Raw genomic sequence first — 16,416 nt, forward strand, 5'->3', positions numbered from 1 at the left:
ATTTGCCTACCTTTTGGGTGATTTGCCTACCTTTTTGTGGATTTGCCTACCTTTTGGTTGATTTGCCTACCTTTCGGTTGATTTACCTACCTTTTGGGTGATTTGCCTACCTTTTGGTTGATTTGCCTACCTTTTTGTGGATTTGCCTACCTTTTTGTGGATTTGCCTACCTTTTGGTTGAATTGAATACCTTTTGGTTGATTTGCCTACCTTTTGGTTGATTTACCTACCTTTTGGGTGATTTGCCTACCTTTTCGTTGATTTGTCTACCTTTTTGTTGATTTGCCTACCTTTTGGTTGATTTGCCTACCTTTTTGTGGATTTGCCTACCTTTTTGTGGATTTGCCTACCTTTTGGTTGAATTGAATACCTTTTGGTTGATTTGCCTACCTTTTGGTTGATTTACCTACCTTTTGGGTGATTTGCCTACCTTTTCGTTGATTTGTCTACCTTTTTGTTGATTTGCCTACCTTTTCGTTGATTTGTCTACCTTTTCGTTGATTTGTCTACCTTTTGGTTGATGTGCCTACCTTTTGGTTGATTTGTCTACCTTTTGGGTGATTTGCTTACCTTTTGGTTGATTTACCTACCTTTTGGGTGATTTGCCTACCTTTTGGTTGATTTGCCTACCTTTTTGTTGATTTGTCACCTTTTGGTTGATTTGCCTACCTTTTGGTTGATTTACCTACCTTTTGGGTGATTTGCCTACCTTTTTGTTGATTTGTCTACCTTTTGGTTGATTTGCCTACCTTTTGGTTGATTTGTCCACTTTTTTGTGGATTTTTCCTATCTTTTTTTGGATTTGCCCCTTTTTTTGTGGATTTGCGACCCTTTTTGTGGATTTGCCTACCTTTTGGGTGATTTGCCAACTTTTTAGTTGATTTGGCTACCTTTTGGGTGAGTTGCCTACCTTTTGGTTGATGTGCCTACCTTTTGGTTGATTTGGCTCCGTTGTGGGTGATTTGTCTACCTTTTGGGTGATTTGCCTACCTTTTGGTTTATTTGCCTAGTTTTTGGTTGTTTTGCCTACCTTTTGGGTGATTTGCCTACCTTTTTGTTGTTTTGCCTACCTTTCGGGTAATTTGCCTACCTTTTGGGTGATTTGTCTCCCTTTTGAGTGATTTGCCCACCTTTTGGTTGATTTGCCTACCTTTTGGGTGATTTGCCTACCTTTTGGGTGATTTTGTTACTTTTTGGGTAATTTGCTTACCTTTGGGTGATTTGCTTACCTTTTTGTGGATTTGCCTACCTTTTTTTTGGATTTGCTTACCTTTTGGGTGATTTGCCTACCTTTTGGGTGATTTGCCTACCTTTTGGTTTATTTGCCTACCTTTTGGGTGATTTTCTTACCTTTTTGTGGATTTGCCTACCTTTTTTTTGGATTTGCTTACCTTTTGGGTGATTTGCCTACCTTTTGGGTGATTTGCCTACCTTTTGGGTGATTTTCTTACCTTTTGGGTGATTTGCCTACCTTTGGGTGATTTGCCTACCTTTTTGTGGATTTGCCTACCTTTTTATGGATTTGCCTACCTTTTTTTGGATTTGCTTACCTTTTGGTTGATCTGTCCACTTTTTTGTGGATTTTTCGTATCTTTTTTTGGATTTGCCCCTTTTTTTTGTGGATTTGGCTATCCTTTTGTGGATTTGCCTACCTTTTGGGTGATTTGCCAACTTTTTGGTTGATTTGGCTACCTTTTGGGTGATTTGCCTACCTTTTGGGTGAGTTGCCAACCTTTTGGTTGATGTGCCTACCTTTTGGTTGATTTCGCTACGTTGTGGGTGATTTGCCTACCTTTTGGGTGATTTGCCTACCTTTTGGTTGATTTGTCTACCTTTTGGTTGATTTGCCTACCCTTTGGGTGATTTGCCTACTTTTTGGGTGATTTGTCTACCTTTTGGGTGATTTGCCTACCTTTTGGTTTATTTGCCTACCTTTTTGTTGTTTTGCCTACCTTTTGGGTGATTTGCCTACCTTTTTGTTGTTTTGCCTACCTTTTGGGTGATTTGCCTACTTTTTGGGTGATTTGTCTACCTTTTGGGTGATTTGCCTACCTTTTGGTTGATTTGCCTACCTTTTGGTTTATTTGCCTAGTTTTTGGTTGTTTTGCCTACGTTTTGGGTGATTTGCCTACCTTTTTGTTGTTTTGCCTACCTTTCGGGTGATTTGCCTGCCTTTTGGGTGATTTGTCTACCTTCTGAGTGATTTGCCTACCTTTTGGTTGATTTTCCTACCTTTTGGGTGATTTGTCTACCTTTTGGGTGATTTGCTTACCTTTTGGTTGATTTGCGTACCTTTTTGTTGATTTGCCTACCTTTTGGGTGATTTGCCTACCTTTTGGGTGATTTGCCTACCTTTTGGGTGATTTGTCTACCTTTTGGGTGATTTGCGTACCTTTTTGTTGATTTGCCTACCTTTTGGGTGATTTGCCTACCTTTTGGGTGATTTGCCTACCTTTTGGTTGATTTTCCTACCTTTTGGGTGATTTGTCTACCTTTTGGGTGATTTGCCTACCTTTTGGTTGATTTGCGTACCTTTTTGTTGATTTGCCTACCTTTTGGGTGATTTTCTTACCTTTTGGGTGATTTGCCTACCTTTGGGTGAATTGCCTACCTTTTTGTGGATTTGCCTACCTTTGGGTGATTTGCCTACCTTTTTGTGGATTTGCCTACCTTTGGGTGATTTGCCTACCTTTGGGTGGTTTGCCTACCTTTTTGCGGATTTGCCTACCTTTCTATGGATTTGCCTACCTTTTTTTGGATTTGCTTACCTTTTGGTTGATTTGTCCACTTTTTTGTGGATTTTTCCTATCTTTTTTTGGATTTGCCCCTTTTTTGTGGATTTGGGACCCTTTTTGTGGATTTGCCTACCTTTTGGGTGATTTGTTAACTTTTTTGGATTTGTCTACCTGTTTTGTGGATTTGCGTACCTTTTTGTGGGTTTGTCTACCTTTTTGCGCATTTGCCCTCCTTGTTGTAGATTTTCCCTCCTTTTTTTTTTTTTGCTTTTTGTGGATTTGCGTTACATTGGGAGGTAGTTTTTCGTGCAAACTAGTCCAATGCGTTTGTTAAATGTTTAGATTTAAACATTATAGCTTTTTTAACCCTCACCTATAATAGTTTCCCGGATTCGAAGTGTTTTTACGTTTGGAGACACGCTAGATATCGGTTGTGGGCGTCGTTTGTTCACACTTTGTTTCCCGCTTAAAACCAGAATAACCCACAACGGTGGCCGTTTTAGTTTTCAGCACCTCAAGAGGTACTATGGCCTGTACGTTCAGTAGACCTACACCTTGGTAAAGCTCTATTTTCACTGGACCCTGATAACCTGCAGCTGCATTGTTTTTTTTAGGGCTGGGAACATTGTTCCGTTGTTCGTTCTTTTGTCTTCTCGACCAACGATGTCCGGATGCGTTGTTAAACAGTGCAGGTCTCCCCTTTAAGTTTGCAGAGGAAGGAATAATATAAAAAAATGCCGTAATTAAGGAGAAATTTGTTGCTGGTAACTTTTTTTTTAAATAGAAAGTAAGATGCACATTTTCATCGCTTCCCTTGACAGATCCCCAGGTTCGTTTAACGAATAATGGAGAACCACGCAAAAGCAGACATTTCATGTTTCGGAACAAAAAAGACAAAAAAACAAAACAAACAAACAAAAACAACAACAACAAAACAAAAGGTATATTAAACACCCTTGTATTGGTGAACCTTGCCCTGTTCTCTAAGGGCATACTGGTCTATACTTTATCCGACAAACTGGACTCAATCAACAGATTCCACAGAGTTTAAGGTGAAGGGCTAGGTTTATTCGCCTCTCTGCATATTCACTTTTGTGACGTAAAAGCTACTCTTTAGTTTTATACTACATCTTGTTTATTCTGATTGGTCGTTGCTACGCACTAAACAATCAATGACCTTTTAGAAAACAAACTGGGGCTAATGCACTTTGACAAAATACCAAAACTGGCGCCTACAGTACATGTTTTCACGCACACTTTATTCCTTGCACTAAATACACTGCTAACAATTTTTCAATACTGCGGTGGGCACAAGATAATGTACCAGGGGAGGGGAGGGGGATTCTGGAACACTTCACTTGCTTCTCGTTGTGAAACGAAATATCTTGGTGCCTTGGCACTACGGCCTCAGTAGGTCTAGAAGATAAGGGGAGGGGGTGGGGGAGTAGCCCCCCCCCCATGGGCACCTCCCTTACACCCACCAGTGGTACCACTGAACTGAACTTCAGTAACACTACATGACGATTTTTTACACTGCATCGACTATATAATATTAACATTATTGGTGAAAATGTATGCAAAACAATTTCATTACACACTTCTAAGATTAACATTTACAAAAACACTATTTTCTTCAAGAACAAAATAGCTATATACAAACAAATCTGCAACTGAATTTCTGGTATGTAATATTATGTCAAAAAAATTAAAATAAACTACCTGCAATCAAATTATGACTCAGCTTAGGTGAAAAAGCATATTTGTATCAATTAATGGAAATGTTAAAATAATTGTTCAGTATTGCTAACAATACTTTACGAGCATAAATAAGCCAGTATTTATTATCTTTTCCTGAGGATAGCTTGGATGGAAAATTTGAATTACAACTTGAAAACTGGCCAGTTTTTTCAAGTTCTTCCATACTTATTTTGGAGAAATTGCTAAAACATGATTTAAAGATTGTTCTTCATTGGAGAAATCAGTTAATATTTTCCTCCTAGTGCTCTATGAACAATTTATGTCAGAGAAAAGGTTACGTGTTAAATATTTGAGTGGCTTTCATTACAGCAAACTCTCCTTGACATTGCCCCTTAAAAACTTATAAAAATCATCAAACATTTTAACATAAATAACTATTGTGTGCAGAGACTATAAAACTGTGTTCAGCCACCTTACACTAAAATCACATAATTTATAGCATGACCTTGCTGTTTCAAGCCTTATAATTTAAACACCTGAGGGGTGGAACTCCCATATAAAAGTGACGGCAGTGATTGTCGTACCTTTTAGGGGTTCAAATATTAGTGGTTTGGTACCCCTTAGGGTGCTAAAATCTAAAATGACTTCCGTCAGAGGTATGGTGGTACCTTTTAGGATATATTGAGCCGAAAATATGAGAGGAAGTAAATGGCAGTCAACTGTCAGTTAGTGTATTGTTGTAGAATTGATACCTCTTAGGGGTAACACATTGGTTGTCTGTTGCCACAAAACACTTCCGAATGTGCAGTTCCAGAAAATATCCATACTTCCCCTATGGAAGGTTTTTGTTTTGCACCCCTCTTCCCCTTAGAAAATTACAGTTTAGCTTCATACTTTACTTCTAAAATTTTGCCTTTTAAGACCCCCCTCCCCCAAGGAATTTCCAATGACCTTCCTTGGGGTGGGTATGGGGTTTTTCTTGGACTGCAAAATAATTTTCCTGGTACTTTTTAGGGGTTCTTTTCAAAATTTCCGACAATCACCCCCATCAATTTTATATGAGAATCCTCACCCTCTGGGGTTAAAATAATGTTATTCTTATTAGTGAAAAGAAGGCGCAGTAACAGTTGTTCCCGTCCTCACCACACTGGTGTAAGCTGGAGGTGGAGGATAATAAGCTTGTACCGGCCCATGGACAGGAGGTGGATATGCTGCATAGCCCACAGTACTTCCATTCGGCATAATGGTTGCAGGTCCTGCTTGAGGATAAGTGGGGTGAGGGGCATTAACCCTAAAGATGTTCACATCACCATCTGCAACAATCGCTGGACCTCCTTGGGTAACAACTGCACGGTTTTGTGCGACCAAAACCTGGCGAGGACGATAACGATAGCGGTAGTACCACCATATGATGAAAACAATGATGGCAAATGACACAATGACAAACCTGAAAGTGTTATTGACAGTACAGATGTTATTAATGAGTTCTAACGACTTAATTGTTTTGAGGTACAGTGGTGATTGATGAGGTAGAGGTCCGAGTGGTTAGGGCCTTAGACATGAATTCCAGAGGTTCCAGGTTCGAGTCCCACTTTTATCCCTGAGTTCAACTCCTCCCCCAAGCTTGAAAATTATTTCTCAAACTAATTAATAATTCAAAAGCCAAAGACAAAGGAAATCATGCACCGTGACGTGTTTGGATATCTGATCAAAAACTTCTCGCTTTTGCATCCTTAATTTTACTTCAAAATCAGTTTGTTTGAGAAGTTATATCAAACACTCGTCACAGTGTTTCACCACAACATCAAAAACCTCGAAGTTTGTCAAAAATACTCCGCTACGTGTCGTATTTTCAACTCTCTTCTCGGTGTTTGATATGTACGTGATGAAACAGTGTGTCTCGTGTTTGACATATTACATAACCAACTGGTTTGCCTCCTGTCAGTTGAGATTATTTTTAACCACAGTTATTTAAATTCAATTTGACTGAGTTATTTGTTTCAAAGGTTTGGACACTCCGCCCCACTAGTACATATACATTTGTGTATAAGTCGTAAAATTAACATACATACTTACTGAGTGTAAACAAAGAACAAAATATTTGCAACTGATGGCGTGCCGGCTAGCTGAGATCATAACTGCCTTAATATGTTAAATTTTCGGCCACCTTTTCGTTTTGCTCAAAAGTGCTGGAATTTGTGGTCTTCGATTTACCATAGAATATTGCTGAACATTTTTTTCTCCAAAGCATTGTTATGTTCTGCTTCTTTGCTTTCTTTTCTTCAGCTGGATGGCATGAAATGATCGATGCTGAATACATATTTTGGACTCGTTTTTCTTACAACTAAGTGTAAACTAGTGGCGGGAAAAAAGTGATGTTCTCTGACTAAACTGAAGACCAGATGCAAAAATTAAGGCACTTTTGAGCTAAACGAAAAATATCGACTAAAATTCAATGTAAGAATCGGTTAATGCTAGCTCAGCCCTTCAATTACATTGTAGTACATGTTACTGACAGATTCAATTAACATGTGAGGGTCAGTGAATTAATAGATGTTATTATTCCACTTGTCTGTTATGTCATTTCACCAAATAAGGTCAAGAGCATGCGCAAAATATAATTGACCATAATACAACGTAGTGTCCCAGTTTGACCAGTTTACAACAGAGCAATACCAACGAACACATTTCACTGGCTTTCAGTGTTGTTTATGCCATTCAAATGCGCCATACATTTAATGGACAGATAATGCCGGATGTTTTTCAAGACTCTTACCAGAAAAGAGGAGCTAAAAGAAAGAAATCTTTTTGTAGTGAAATAATAAATCTCTTATTCGATGGTTTTACATAATAATACACATTGGACATTTTGCCCATTGCCAGTATTTTTCTTCTCCCCTTCAGGGCTCTGAAAAATACAACGCAACTCGCAAAATATCCTGACATGTTATGTGTAAAACCATCAAATAAGATATTAATAAAAGATCAAAATATTTTTCTTGGACATGCCCTAATCCAACAACAACTTTAATTAATTATAATATACTTCTATCTTTTACAGGAATACACAGTCTGTATATGGCAGAGGTGGGCTGTGTAACTTAATAATTATTACAAACATGAACAAAATTAGAATAAATTAGTAAATATAAATATAAGTAAGTAGATAAGTACAGGCATTGACGTTCTGGCACTTTTGAAAACATGTTCATAAATATACCATGGCTTTAAGGACAGTGCCTACTATTGTTATTGCGCATACGTTCTGCGCATCGCGAGATACTCGGGTTTCCTATGGGTGGTACCTACTAATACAGAAATATTTTTGCGCAGTTTAAAACTATGCGGAGAAAGCAGAACTTACCAAATACCTTTGGTGTCTTAAAAGAAAATTGGGGGTAACCATGCATTCTTCAGAGAAAATTAAGCTTCAATTTGGGAAAAAATCCCATACATTGCTTTATATTTTGGCACTTTTTAGAGACATTGTTGCTTAATTATCTCTGAAAAATGCGTGGTTACCCCCAATTTTCTTTTTGGATTCCAATAGGCCTTGCTAAGATCTGCTTTTCCCGCATAGTCATTAACCGCACAAAAATACTTCGCTATTAGTAGGCACCGTCCTTAATATAAGTAAAACAGTTTCTATTTGATACTCACCATAGGTACCATCTGCGATAAACATAAGTACAGCAGCTACTGGTCCCACAGCAGTACTGACTACTTGAACACCTTCAATTTGAAAAAGAGATGTATCGCTGAGACCAACCAAAAATAATGATATTTTTTATTGATAATGCTCTACTTGGTAAGTATGTCATCAGTCTATTTAAAAAACAAGTTTAAGAAAAAATATGACAACTGATAATTGTAATTCAAATACAAATACCTGTAATAGCTGGTCACATATTTATGATACACGCTGCTGTACCTGGTGTAGGAACATGTACGGTATCCATAACACTGAAAAATGCAAAAAAAAAGTACTCACAACTAAGATTCAGTTTAGGACTGCCATAAAAAGCCATGAAACACTTCTATTCGCCGATGTCACGCGCGGCCATATTGGGAATTTCCAACATGAAATCGAGGCGATGCGTGTCTGGTGTACTTGTCGGGATTGTAGTGATGGCGGTCGCGATGGCGACCGTTTCTGTTGTGTCTGAGTTTTGGCACAAAAACCTCGACCAAATACCAGTTATCACTGGCTCGTTTATAGAAAAATTTGCACAGGAGAACCTTCCTATAAAGGCCACGTTGTCAAGAGGGTACAAGTTTTATCATGAAGGTTTTATTCATGATGTACAAGGTTTGTGGTTTCTCAATAAAAATGTGTTCGATAAGCAGTTGTGATTGTGTTTCGATTGTAGTAAGCTTAAGCTTAAGTGGTTTTTCTGTCATTTTTCGTGGAGTCCGGCTTCGTCTAGTTCCATCGATAATTGGTAGCCGTGTTTTAGCGTTTTCAGTTCTTTTACATGTCACACGCAGTGAGAAACCCCTCAAGGACAGTTGGTTGTGCCGTGCGTTGCCGTTGTTTTAGAAGTATGAAGAAAAACGAGGAACCACACTTTATCACTGTTGTCTTTTCTAATCAAAACGATGTCGGAATAGACAGTTTCAATTGCAGCTGTGCCGCTGGGAAAGGCTTGTGTCAACATACAATTGGCTTACTGTATGCGTTAAATCATTACCAACTTCTTGGTTTGAAAAGTGTTCCGCCGATTATTTTGTTTTTTGGGGAAAATAGAATTTTTAAAGTGGAATTAAATTGTGTATGGGTCTGGGAGTGAATTTAACTGGCTTTACATGCATAAACAAAACGGGACACGATTTATGAAAGCTGATGAAAAGCCACTCGTGAACGTAAAAGTTAATTTACGATCGTGAATTTAACTGGCTTTATATTTACGTGCGTACGTATAAGGTACAACGAGTCGAGAGGCAATGCGTGTATGAGAAGCCACACGACGACCCTTCTGAAAGTTCTCCCTGGGGTCTCTTTGAAATCAAGTGCTCTATGAAAGACGAGCGGAAAGATGTGCCATACCTCCAACAAGATCTAACAACAGGAGAATACTCTCTTAAGAAAAGCCACCTATATTACCATCAAGTGATTGGCTGCTTGGGGATTTCTGGTAGTGGGTGGTCAGAGTTCTTTGTGCAATGCCAAAAAGAATACCATTATGAACGAATCTACAAAGATGACAACTTATTTTCAAACATCTGTGACGATTTACATCAATTTTATTTCAATTATTTTCTACCAGCATCAGTAGCCTCAGGAAATTAATTAAGATTGAATTCAGGGGCGTAGTTAGGGGATGGTCCTCAAATGCCCCTCCCCCCTCACCCACTGGCCATCATGAAGTACCGTGGTAGTGTCCAAGATGTTGCCATTTGGGCAGTAGAGTGGAGAATTCTGGACATAATGTTTGAAATTTTCCATTGATGGGTGGGGGCATGACCAACATTGCACCTAGACAGCAGCCAGCACCCCTTCCCTCTCTCAATCAAAAATCCTGTCTATGCCCCTAGAATTACTATGTAAAAATTATTCTTCAAAGGTGCTAGGTATCTGGCTTGAACATTCAGTCTCCACCAAAATTTTTGGTCACTGAACAGTATTCTATGTTCAGTTGACAACACTGGAAAAATCAATGTTTCACTTTAAACTGTTTTGTTACCGTACACACATTTGCTTACTTCCTGGGGAAAAGGTTTTTGGTAGTCCTTCCCCCGGTTTCTTCTGGTGCAGGCATACTTTGCATACATTCTTATGGAGTATTATTTCTTGTATTACAGTAAATAGACATTTAGTTATAATATTCTTGTAAATAGCGCTTTAGTGTTAATATTAGTGTTTTAGTGTTTTTGTCGCATGAAATAAGCCCGTTGATCATGGTAAGGGCGCATGTTAATAATTGTTTTATGTCATGTTATTTTTGGCGGGGGACCACTGTGTTGACTGTGCAGTCATTGTTGTTTATTTTATTTTATTACCCATTTAGCATGCAGGGGTATCATGGGGTCACCATCCCCACTCATTGTTGCTCATTGTTGTTGTTGAGCTTCAAATTGATGTGGTTCCCTGAACCCCCTCCCCTTATTATAAGTACTATTAAATATTATTTTACTATTACATACATTACATTATATTACATCACATCACATCATATCACATGATATTATATATTATAAGCTGAATTGTGTTTTCAGTCTAGGCTATAATTGTTACCCTAACAAGGGTGGCTTAGGGATTGCTGGCACTTGCCAAAGGTGCCACCCCAGACTCTGGTGGGCAGATGCGTCCATATTCCCACAGTAGGCTGAAGCATAAGCTTGCCCTACCCCAGTGCCCATTACCCTCAATTAAATTTTAACATATATTTATACTAAAAATCAGTAGTTATGAGTGGAACCTAAAGATTTATTTAAGACTCTGGTTAGGGCGGGAACGTCCAACTTCCCGTAGTAGGGAGCATTAAGCTTTGCCTACCCCATGCCCTCACACGCTAGTATTCAATATTAATTATGACTTTTCATAAAATAGTGGCCCCTGAAAATTAGTTATGAGACATGCCACTGTCCACAATTGATTGACACTTCCAGCCATGCTGAGAGGAATGATGCCATCAAAGAAATGAAATTCTTTGACACGCCGTATGGCTCGCTCGACATGCACTCTCAAATTGTGGATGCGCTTGCTCGTTGTCAGATCTTCCTTTGTAAACTGACCCTTGCTGCTAAGGAATGCAGGTATTGCTAACTCACACCCAATGGGGGTTAGGAGGTCCTTGATTGTGAATCCCTTATCAGCAAGAATCTGATCACCAGGTTCAAGTAATACCAAAAGGCCAGACTGCTTCACAAGTTCCTTATCGGAGATCAATCCAGCAAACAGTCCACTCACATGAATTACCTCGCCAGAGGGGGAGATGAAAACATTCCCTTTGTATGTGGTGTGGCTCTTGTAAGAAGAGTAGAATTCAGTGTTCAGCATTAAACTGGAAGGTGCTTCTGTTTTAATCTCTGACGCGTCGTTGATCCCGCAACATCTTGGATAGAGCTTTTTGAAGCACTCAGGCATGTGTTTTTGAATTTTTTTTCTTGAAGGCCAAATTGGCATAGTGCCAAACACAAAATATAAAAAATTTGACCATGAAATAAAAACACGACTGACTGTTGCAACTGAAATGCCAAATTTGTCTGCAAGGTCCTGGTTAAATGATCCCAGTCGCAATTTATGTAAAAGTAAATAGAATTGGTGAAACAAGCTTAACTTGCAGTTCTTCATCGCATCCCTAAGTTGATCCACTTCCTCAACCCCCTTATGTTTTAAACGCTGCATTTGGGACCATGAAAACATTTTTTCAGCAGTTGGTTGAATAACATAAAATGTGGCACTTAGAACATCATATGAGGGGAATCCTGTGTAAAATTTTGTTATTTCATCTGGTTTGGACTGGAGGTCCACAAAAGAATGCACTGCCTGTAAATGATTTAGCTTTGTTTCCAGCTCATGGATTCTGTTTTGAGCAGCTAAGAGCATGTCCTCAGTAGATGGTGTCTGGACTTGATCTTCACTGGTTATATAGTCATGGTTGTTAATAGTTGGTGTGCAGGTTTCTGGAACTTCACTTTCCTGTTCACAAACATTTTCTACAACTGAATAAAAATAATTCGGGCGTTAATTAGATCCAGACATACTTTTTTATACCTTTAATTATTATAATAACACAAACAACAATTTGCATGAAATTGTGCTCTTAGCAACATTATTATGTACAACTTTTTAATTATAAGCCAGAATTAAACAAAAAAACAAAAAGGCTATAGATTGTATAATAGAATACCTTCCAGACGCAGTCACTTATTCATTTACATGTTATTGCATCTTATTGAATAGCTTTTGTTTCTGTACGCCTCGTTCAAACTCAGACATGTAATTAGCGACCGAGTAGTCTAAAATCTAATATTTTATCTGTGTCTTTTCCGATCGATTCGCAGATGAGAATATTTTAACATCAAAAAATAGCTGCTCGCTAGGCCGCTCCGGATTAGCTCTTGTAGTACTGGTACACAATTACAAGGCAGAAACAAACGACTATCCACTAATTAAACGACAGTCTAATTTGAAAACGAAAACAATCAAAACAACGACCTCCGGGCCGCGCCGATGAATCGAGCCAACTTTTATCAAATTATGTTTACATTTTACGCAATACAGTTTCTCGGAATTGCCTTTCTTTGTCGGAATTTACCTTTCTTTATATACCTATATTATAAAGTGAATTTCGGACTACAAAAATTGTAAAATAGAAAATGTGTTTAGTACGAAAACAAGCAAATACCTGTGTACGGCAAATTCGTTCGCTGAATCCTGCTTGTTGTTCTGCATGTCGGCCTTTTCTTAGGTGATTTGGTCCATTTAAATATACAAGGAACTGCTCCCTGGGCAACCACAGTTTTCCTTGTTAATGTTTTTTTAAGTCTTGTGGCAGGAAGTGCTCGGAGCACACCTTTGTGCTGTCTGATATCTGAAACAACAAGTTGTTGTTGTACTTACTACTGACAGTAAATAGTCAGCCGCACGAAAATGACAAATGTGACAACGACGTTTAATTTACAACTTGTAAACATCAAGCAAGTCAAAACGTTTGTAAATCCAAACTGGTAATAATGTATGTAATCATGATAAAAATAACATTTTGCACTTTTTATCCTCCCAACGGCACATGCAGCTTAACAGCCGCGGTCGGCCGCCGGCGAGAAAAAGTGGACAAGCTTGTGCATGATGTGAAATAATGCGAACAAAAAACATCGGCTCACCTTGAAGAATTTGCCCACATCTCGGCGAATTTTTATGACCCAATCTTTCTTGGCCTTTTTAATTGCTGGAAACCTATGAAAAGTTATCCCTTGTGTTCGTGACTCGGCGGACCTTTTGTTGTGACACAAAGGTACGCAACATCTGTCTTTGTTCGGCATGTTGCGACGAGGAGTTGCGGTGGCAACAGTTGCTGTAAACAACAGCATGCATCGCCTCGATTTCATGCTAAGATGGCCGTCGCGTGACATCGGCGAATGGACACCAAGGCCTAATTAATGCTGATGAAATAATTGAAGACTACTACAAATGCCCCTTTTGCCTTGAAATCAAAAGTGCTCCTGAGTGTAAGCGGCATAATTAAAAAATAGAGCTTAATTGGAGTGATTTCCATTTCAAGGCAAAAACAAGGCACTCAAGGGAGTCTGACATCAGACCTTCAATACCACAAGCAAGGGTTTAGTTTGTTAATATTTAGTATTTGAGCAAAAGGTTAAAAAAACTAAGGACTTTAGCTTACCTATACGTACCACTTGTTGTATTTACATCAGCTGCACTTCACTTTTATTTTAATTCTTACATAAATGGCCTTGGTAATTTTAGGGATAAGGAATAACTGTCTTTAAAATTGTTAGGCTAAGAGATAACCCAACCACTGCCCTCCCCCCCCCCCCCTCCCCTTGGTACAAATTGTTAGGCTAAGAGATAACCCAAGCCACCCACCTGAAATCCTACACCCTTCCCCGCTTGGTAAGGCTAAAAGTTAACCCAATCCACCCGCTTACTCCCCTGCCCTCCCCCCTCCGGCAACAGGACCTTAGAACTTTACAGTTATTAATGGAAAATGATTTTCTCACTCTCAGACAGAGAGAGAGAGAGAGAGCATCAGGTAACGTCCATTTTAATGACGTCATGATATATCAGGAATGTAACAAACTGAATTACTGCACATGCTCAACATTTGCAGTAAAACGACTTTGTCTGCTCACATGATGAAGAACGTGTAAGTTTCAGAGAATATTGAAATCATCCCCTTCCCCCTCACAGAAGGGATTGGAAATTCCCAGGGGGTGGGATAAGGGGACCCCAAAGGCCAAAAATTTAAAGTGAATTAGTCAAACCAAAATTGGAATTTCCAGATGGGTAGGGGGATGCCTTTTCAGAAAATCTTTTTTTTTGGGGGGGGGGGGGGGGGATTGATATTACGACAAAAATACAGATGTAGACGTTGGTGGTAATTAATTAGTTCACCTTGACCATTTTCAGAAAAAAATACTGATCCATGAGTTTACATTACTTTGTCAAGATTCCATGAAATGAAAGCTGCCACTCAAGTTTTGTCAAAAACAGTTAGTGCCTGTAGTGTGCGCATGTTGTATAAAGTGCATAAGTTCGTTGAATGTGTCAGAATGGCAAGCAGTTTTTCACAGAACTTTGAATAGAGAGACGTATGGTAATAAGCAGTTTGGCACCACTTTGATAGAGGGAGAGGAGTGTTAAAGGCCGATATTCACGGTTAAGCGGATGCACAAGCAGACTGGCTCACAAAATAAATTGTACGGATTGACACTAAAAGAGCTTGTGGTGAAACAATCTGTTGAAATCGTGCCAGAATTTCGATCATCCGCTCTTTGTTCTCCACTTTTTGCAATCTAGTGTTTCCTCTTGTAAATATAAGTTCGTTTTTTGTAAGGTTGAAAGAAAGTTATAAGACTTCCCGCTGTATCCCGCCGGTGTTGTGTACTCGCTTCTAATTGGTCCAAAAACAATAAGCCTGACAGTGCCTACGTCATCGCTCGCACATGCGCTGAACCGTGAAACTCTCCCTTTAACTAATAACATTATATTTTTCAACTTCCATGTACTTGCGTGCAAAGCAAAGGCGTGGAAATTGTGATGCAAATGGGATCAGGCCATTTTGATCGACCAGTCAGACTGCAGAGCGTACTTTGTTTGAGACTGTGTAGTGCCAAAAATAAATTTACTTTTGAAGTAGACTTAAGTTTCCACTGGGCACTAAGAATGCTGTAAAAAGTACAGATGTATTGGGACTACAGTGTCCCTTGATCAGTGAAAAAACTGTAGAACATAACTCAGATAACTGTTTTTTCATAACAAAATTAATCATACTTTACTCTGGTTAAAAATATCAGCTTATATAGGTGGTTTGCATTTGCCACCTTGTTGGTGGACAAAACAAACGAAAATTTGCTCACATAATTTGCATAAAAATGGCAGGTAACTCCCAGAGGAGAAAAATCTTATTGTTCCTGTTTACCAACATGGCCGCCATGACGTCACATGCAACCCATCAATACAAATTAAAGTAATCCCAATGTTTCCGTTTCGGCTAAAACTTTTAAGCCTTCATTACAAGGGGAAGTCATCAGAATCTTTACAAAGAGCACAGTGTATAATTAAATAAAAAATATGCAAAATGATTTTACCAGAAGTTTTATCCAAACAGAAAACATCTGGGTTAACGAGAAACCTTTACATCCATAATAACATGAGGCAAAAACAAACCTGCCAAACACACACACACACAAACAAATTCCTAGAGCATGTATAGAATAAACAATATCTACAGTACATCCTCAGGAAACCAGAGGCAGATGTTCGGGCGAAAGAAAGTCAAAACGGGCGAGATAAATTTCGGTGAAGTAAATCCTTTCTTTCAATTTCACTTTCCCTCGCTCCGTGTATCTGCTCATCCGATTAATTTAATTAACAAGCTTATAGTTTAGCCACAGACAAAGAAAAGATACATATTCAAATAAATTATAAGCTTTCTCTATTAACAGTTGATAATATCCCCCAGAACGGCAATTTAAAAAAGAAGGCTGGCATCAAGCTATGAAATTTTGGAATGATAAAGTTTACCCACTCTTGTTGCGCAGTTACGAAACACATCCCCCGAGGCTTTGAGCTCTGTCAAACTACTGATCATACAATACACTGAGCGCCAAATAAAGCTTACCTCTGTCAAAACGTACAGGAATACCAAGCAAACCAAAGGAATCTTCATACTGTCAAATCAGCATTGAAACATTTGAACAGAAAGAAAGCGGAATAAGTCTGTTCACGGAAGAACACGGAAGACTTTCTATCCTGTCTACCGAAAACAAACCGAGTTTTACCGAAAATGTGTCGCGT

At 38.8% G+C, this 16,416-nt stretch overlaps 2 protein-coding genes and 1 pseudogene across 3 annotated transcripts; 1 reads left to right on the plus strand and 2 right to left on the minus strand.

Moving 5' to 3' along the window:
* Positions 1–3,781: 3,781 nt before the first annotated feature.
* Positions 3,782–16,398, minus strand: LOC146474138 (uncharacterized). The gene is made up of 4 exons (XM_085117392.1): positions 16,241–16,398; positions 8,323–8,396; positions 8,094–8,165; positions 3,782–5,880 (listed from the first exon to the last, which is right to left on the minus strand). Exons 1-4 carry the CDS (start codon positions 16,286–16,288, stop codon positions 5,535–5,537), a joined length of 540 nt encoding a protein of 179 aa, XP_084973518.1. The 5' UTR covers positions 16,289–16,398; the 3' UTR covers positions 3,782–5,534.
* LOC146474139 (uncharacterized) lies at positions 8,471–9,726 on the plus strand. Its single transcript, XM_085117289.1, has 3 exons — positions 8,471–8,742; positions 8,922–9,220; positions 9,304–9,726. Exons 1-3 carry the CDS (start codon positions 8,481–8,483, stop codon positions 9,721–9,723), a joined length of 981 nt encoding a protein of 326 aa, XP_084973415.1. The 5' UTR covers positions 8,471–8,480; the 3' UTR covers positions 9,724–9,726.
* Positions 9,660–13,519, minus strand: LOC146474140 (uncharacterized; annotated as a pseudogene). Its single transcript, XR_014866228.1, has 3 exons — positions 13,263–13,519; positions 12,785–12,970; positions 9,660–12,098 (listed from the first exon to the last, which is right to left on the minus strand). The product of XR_014866228.1 is annotated as an uncharacterized LOC146474140 (transcript).
* Positions 16,399–16,416: the final 18 nt, after the last annotated feature.

This window comes from Pavona decussata, unplaced genomic scaffold, assembly GCF_977016875.1.
Source record: "Pavona decussata unplaced genomic scaffold, jaPavDecu1.1 SCAFFOLD_91, whole genome shotgun sequence".
Taxonomy (NCBI): domain Eukaryota; kingdom Metazoa; phylum Cnidaria; class Anthozoa; order Scleractinia; family Agariciidae; genus Pavona; species Pavona decussata.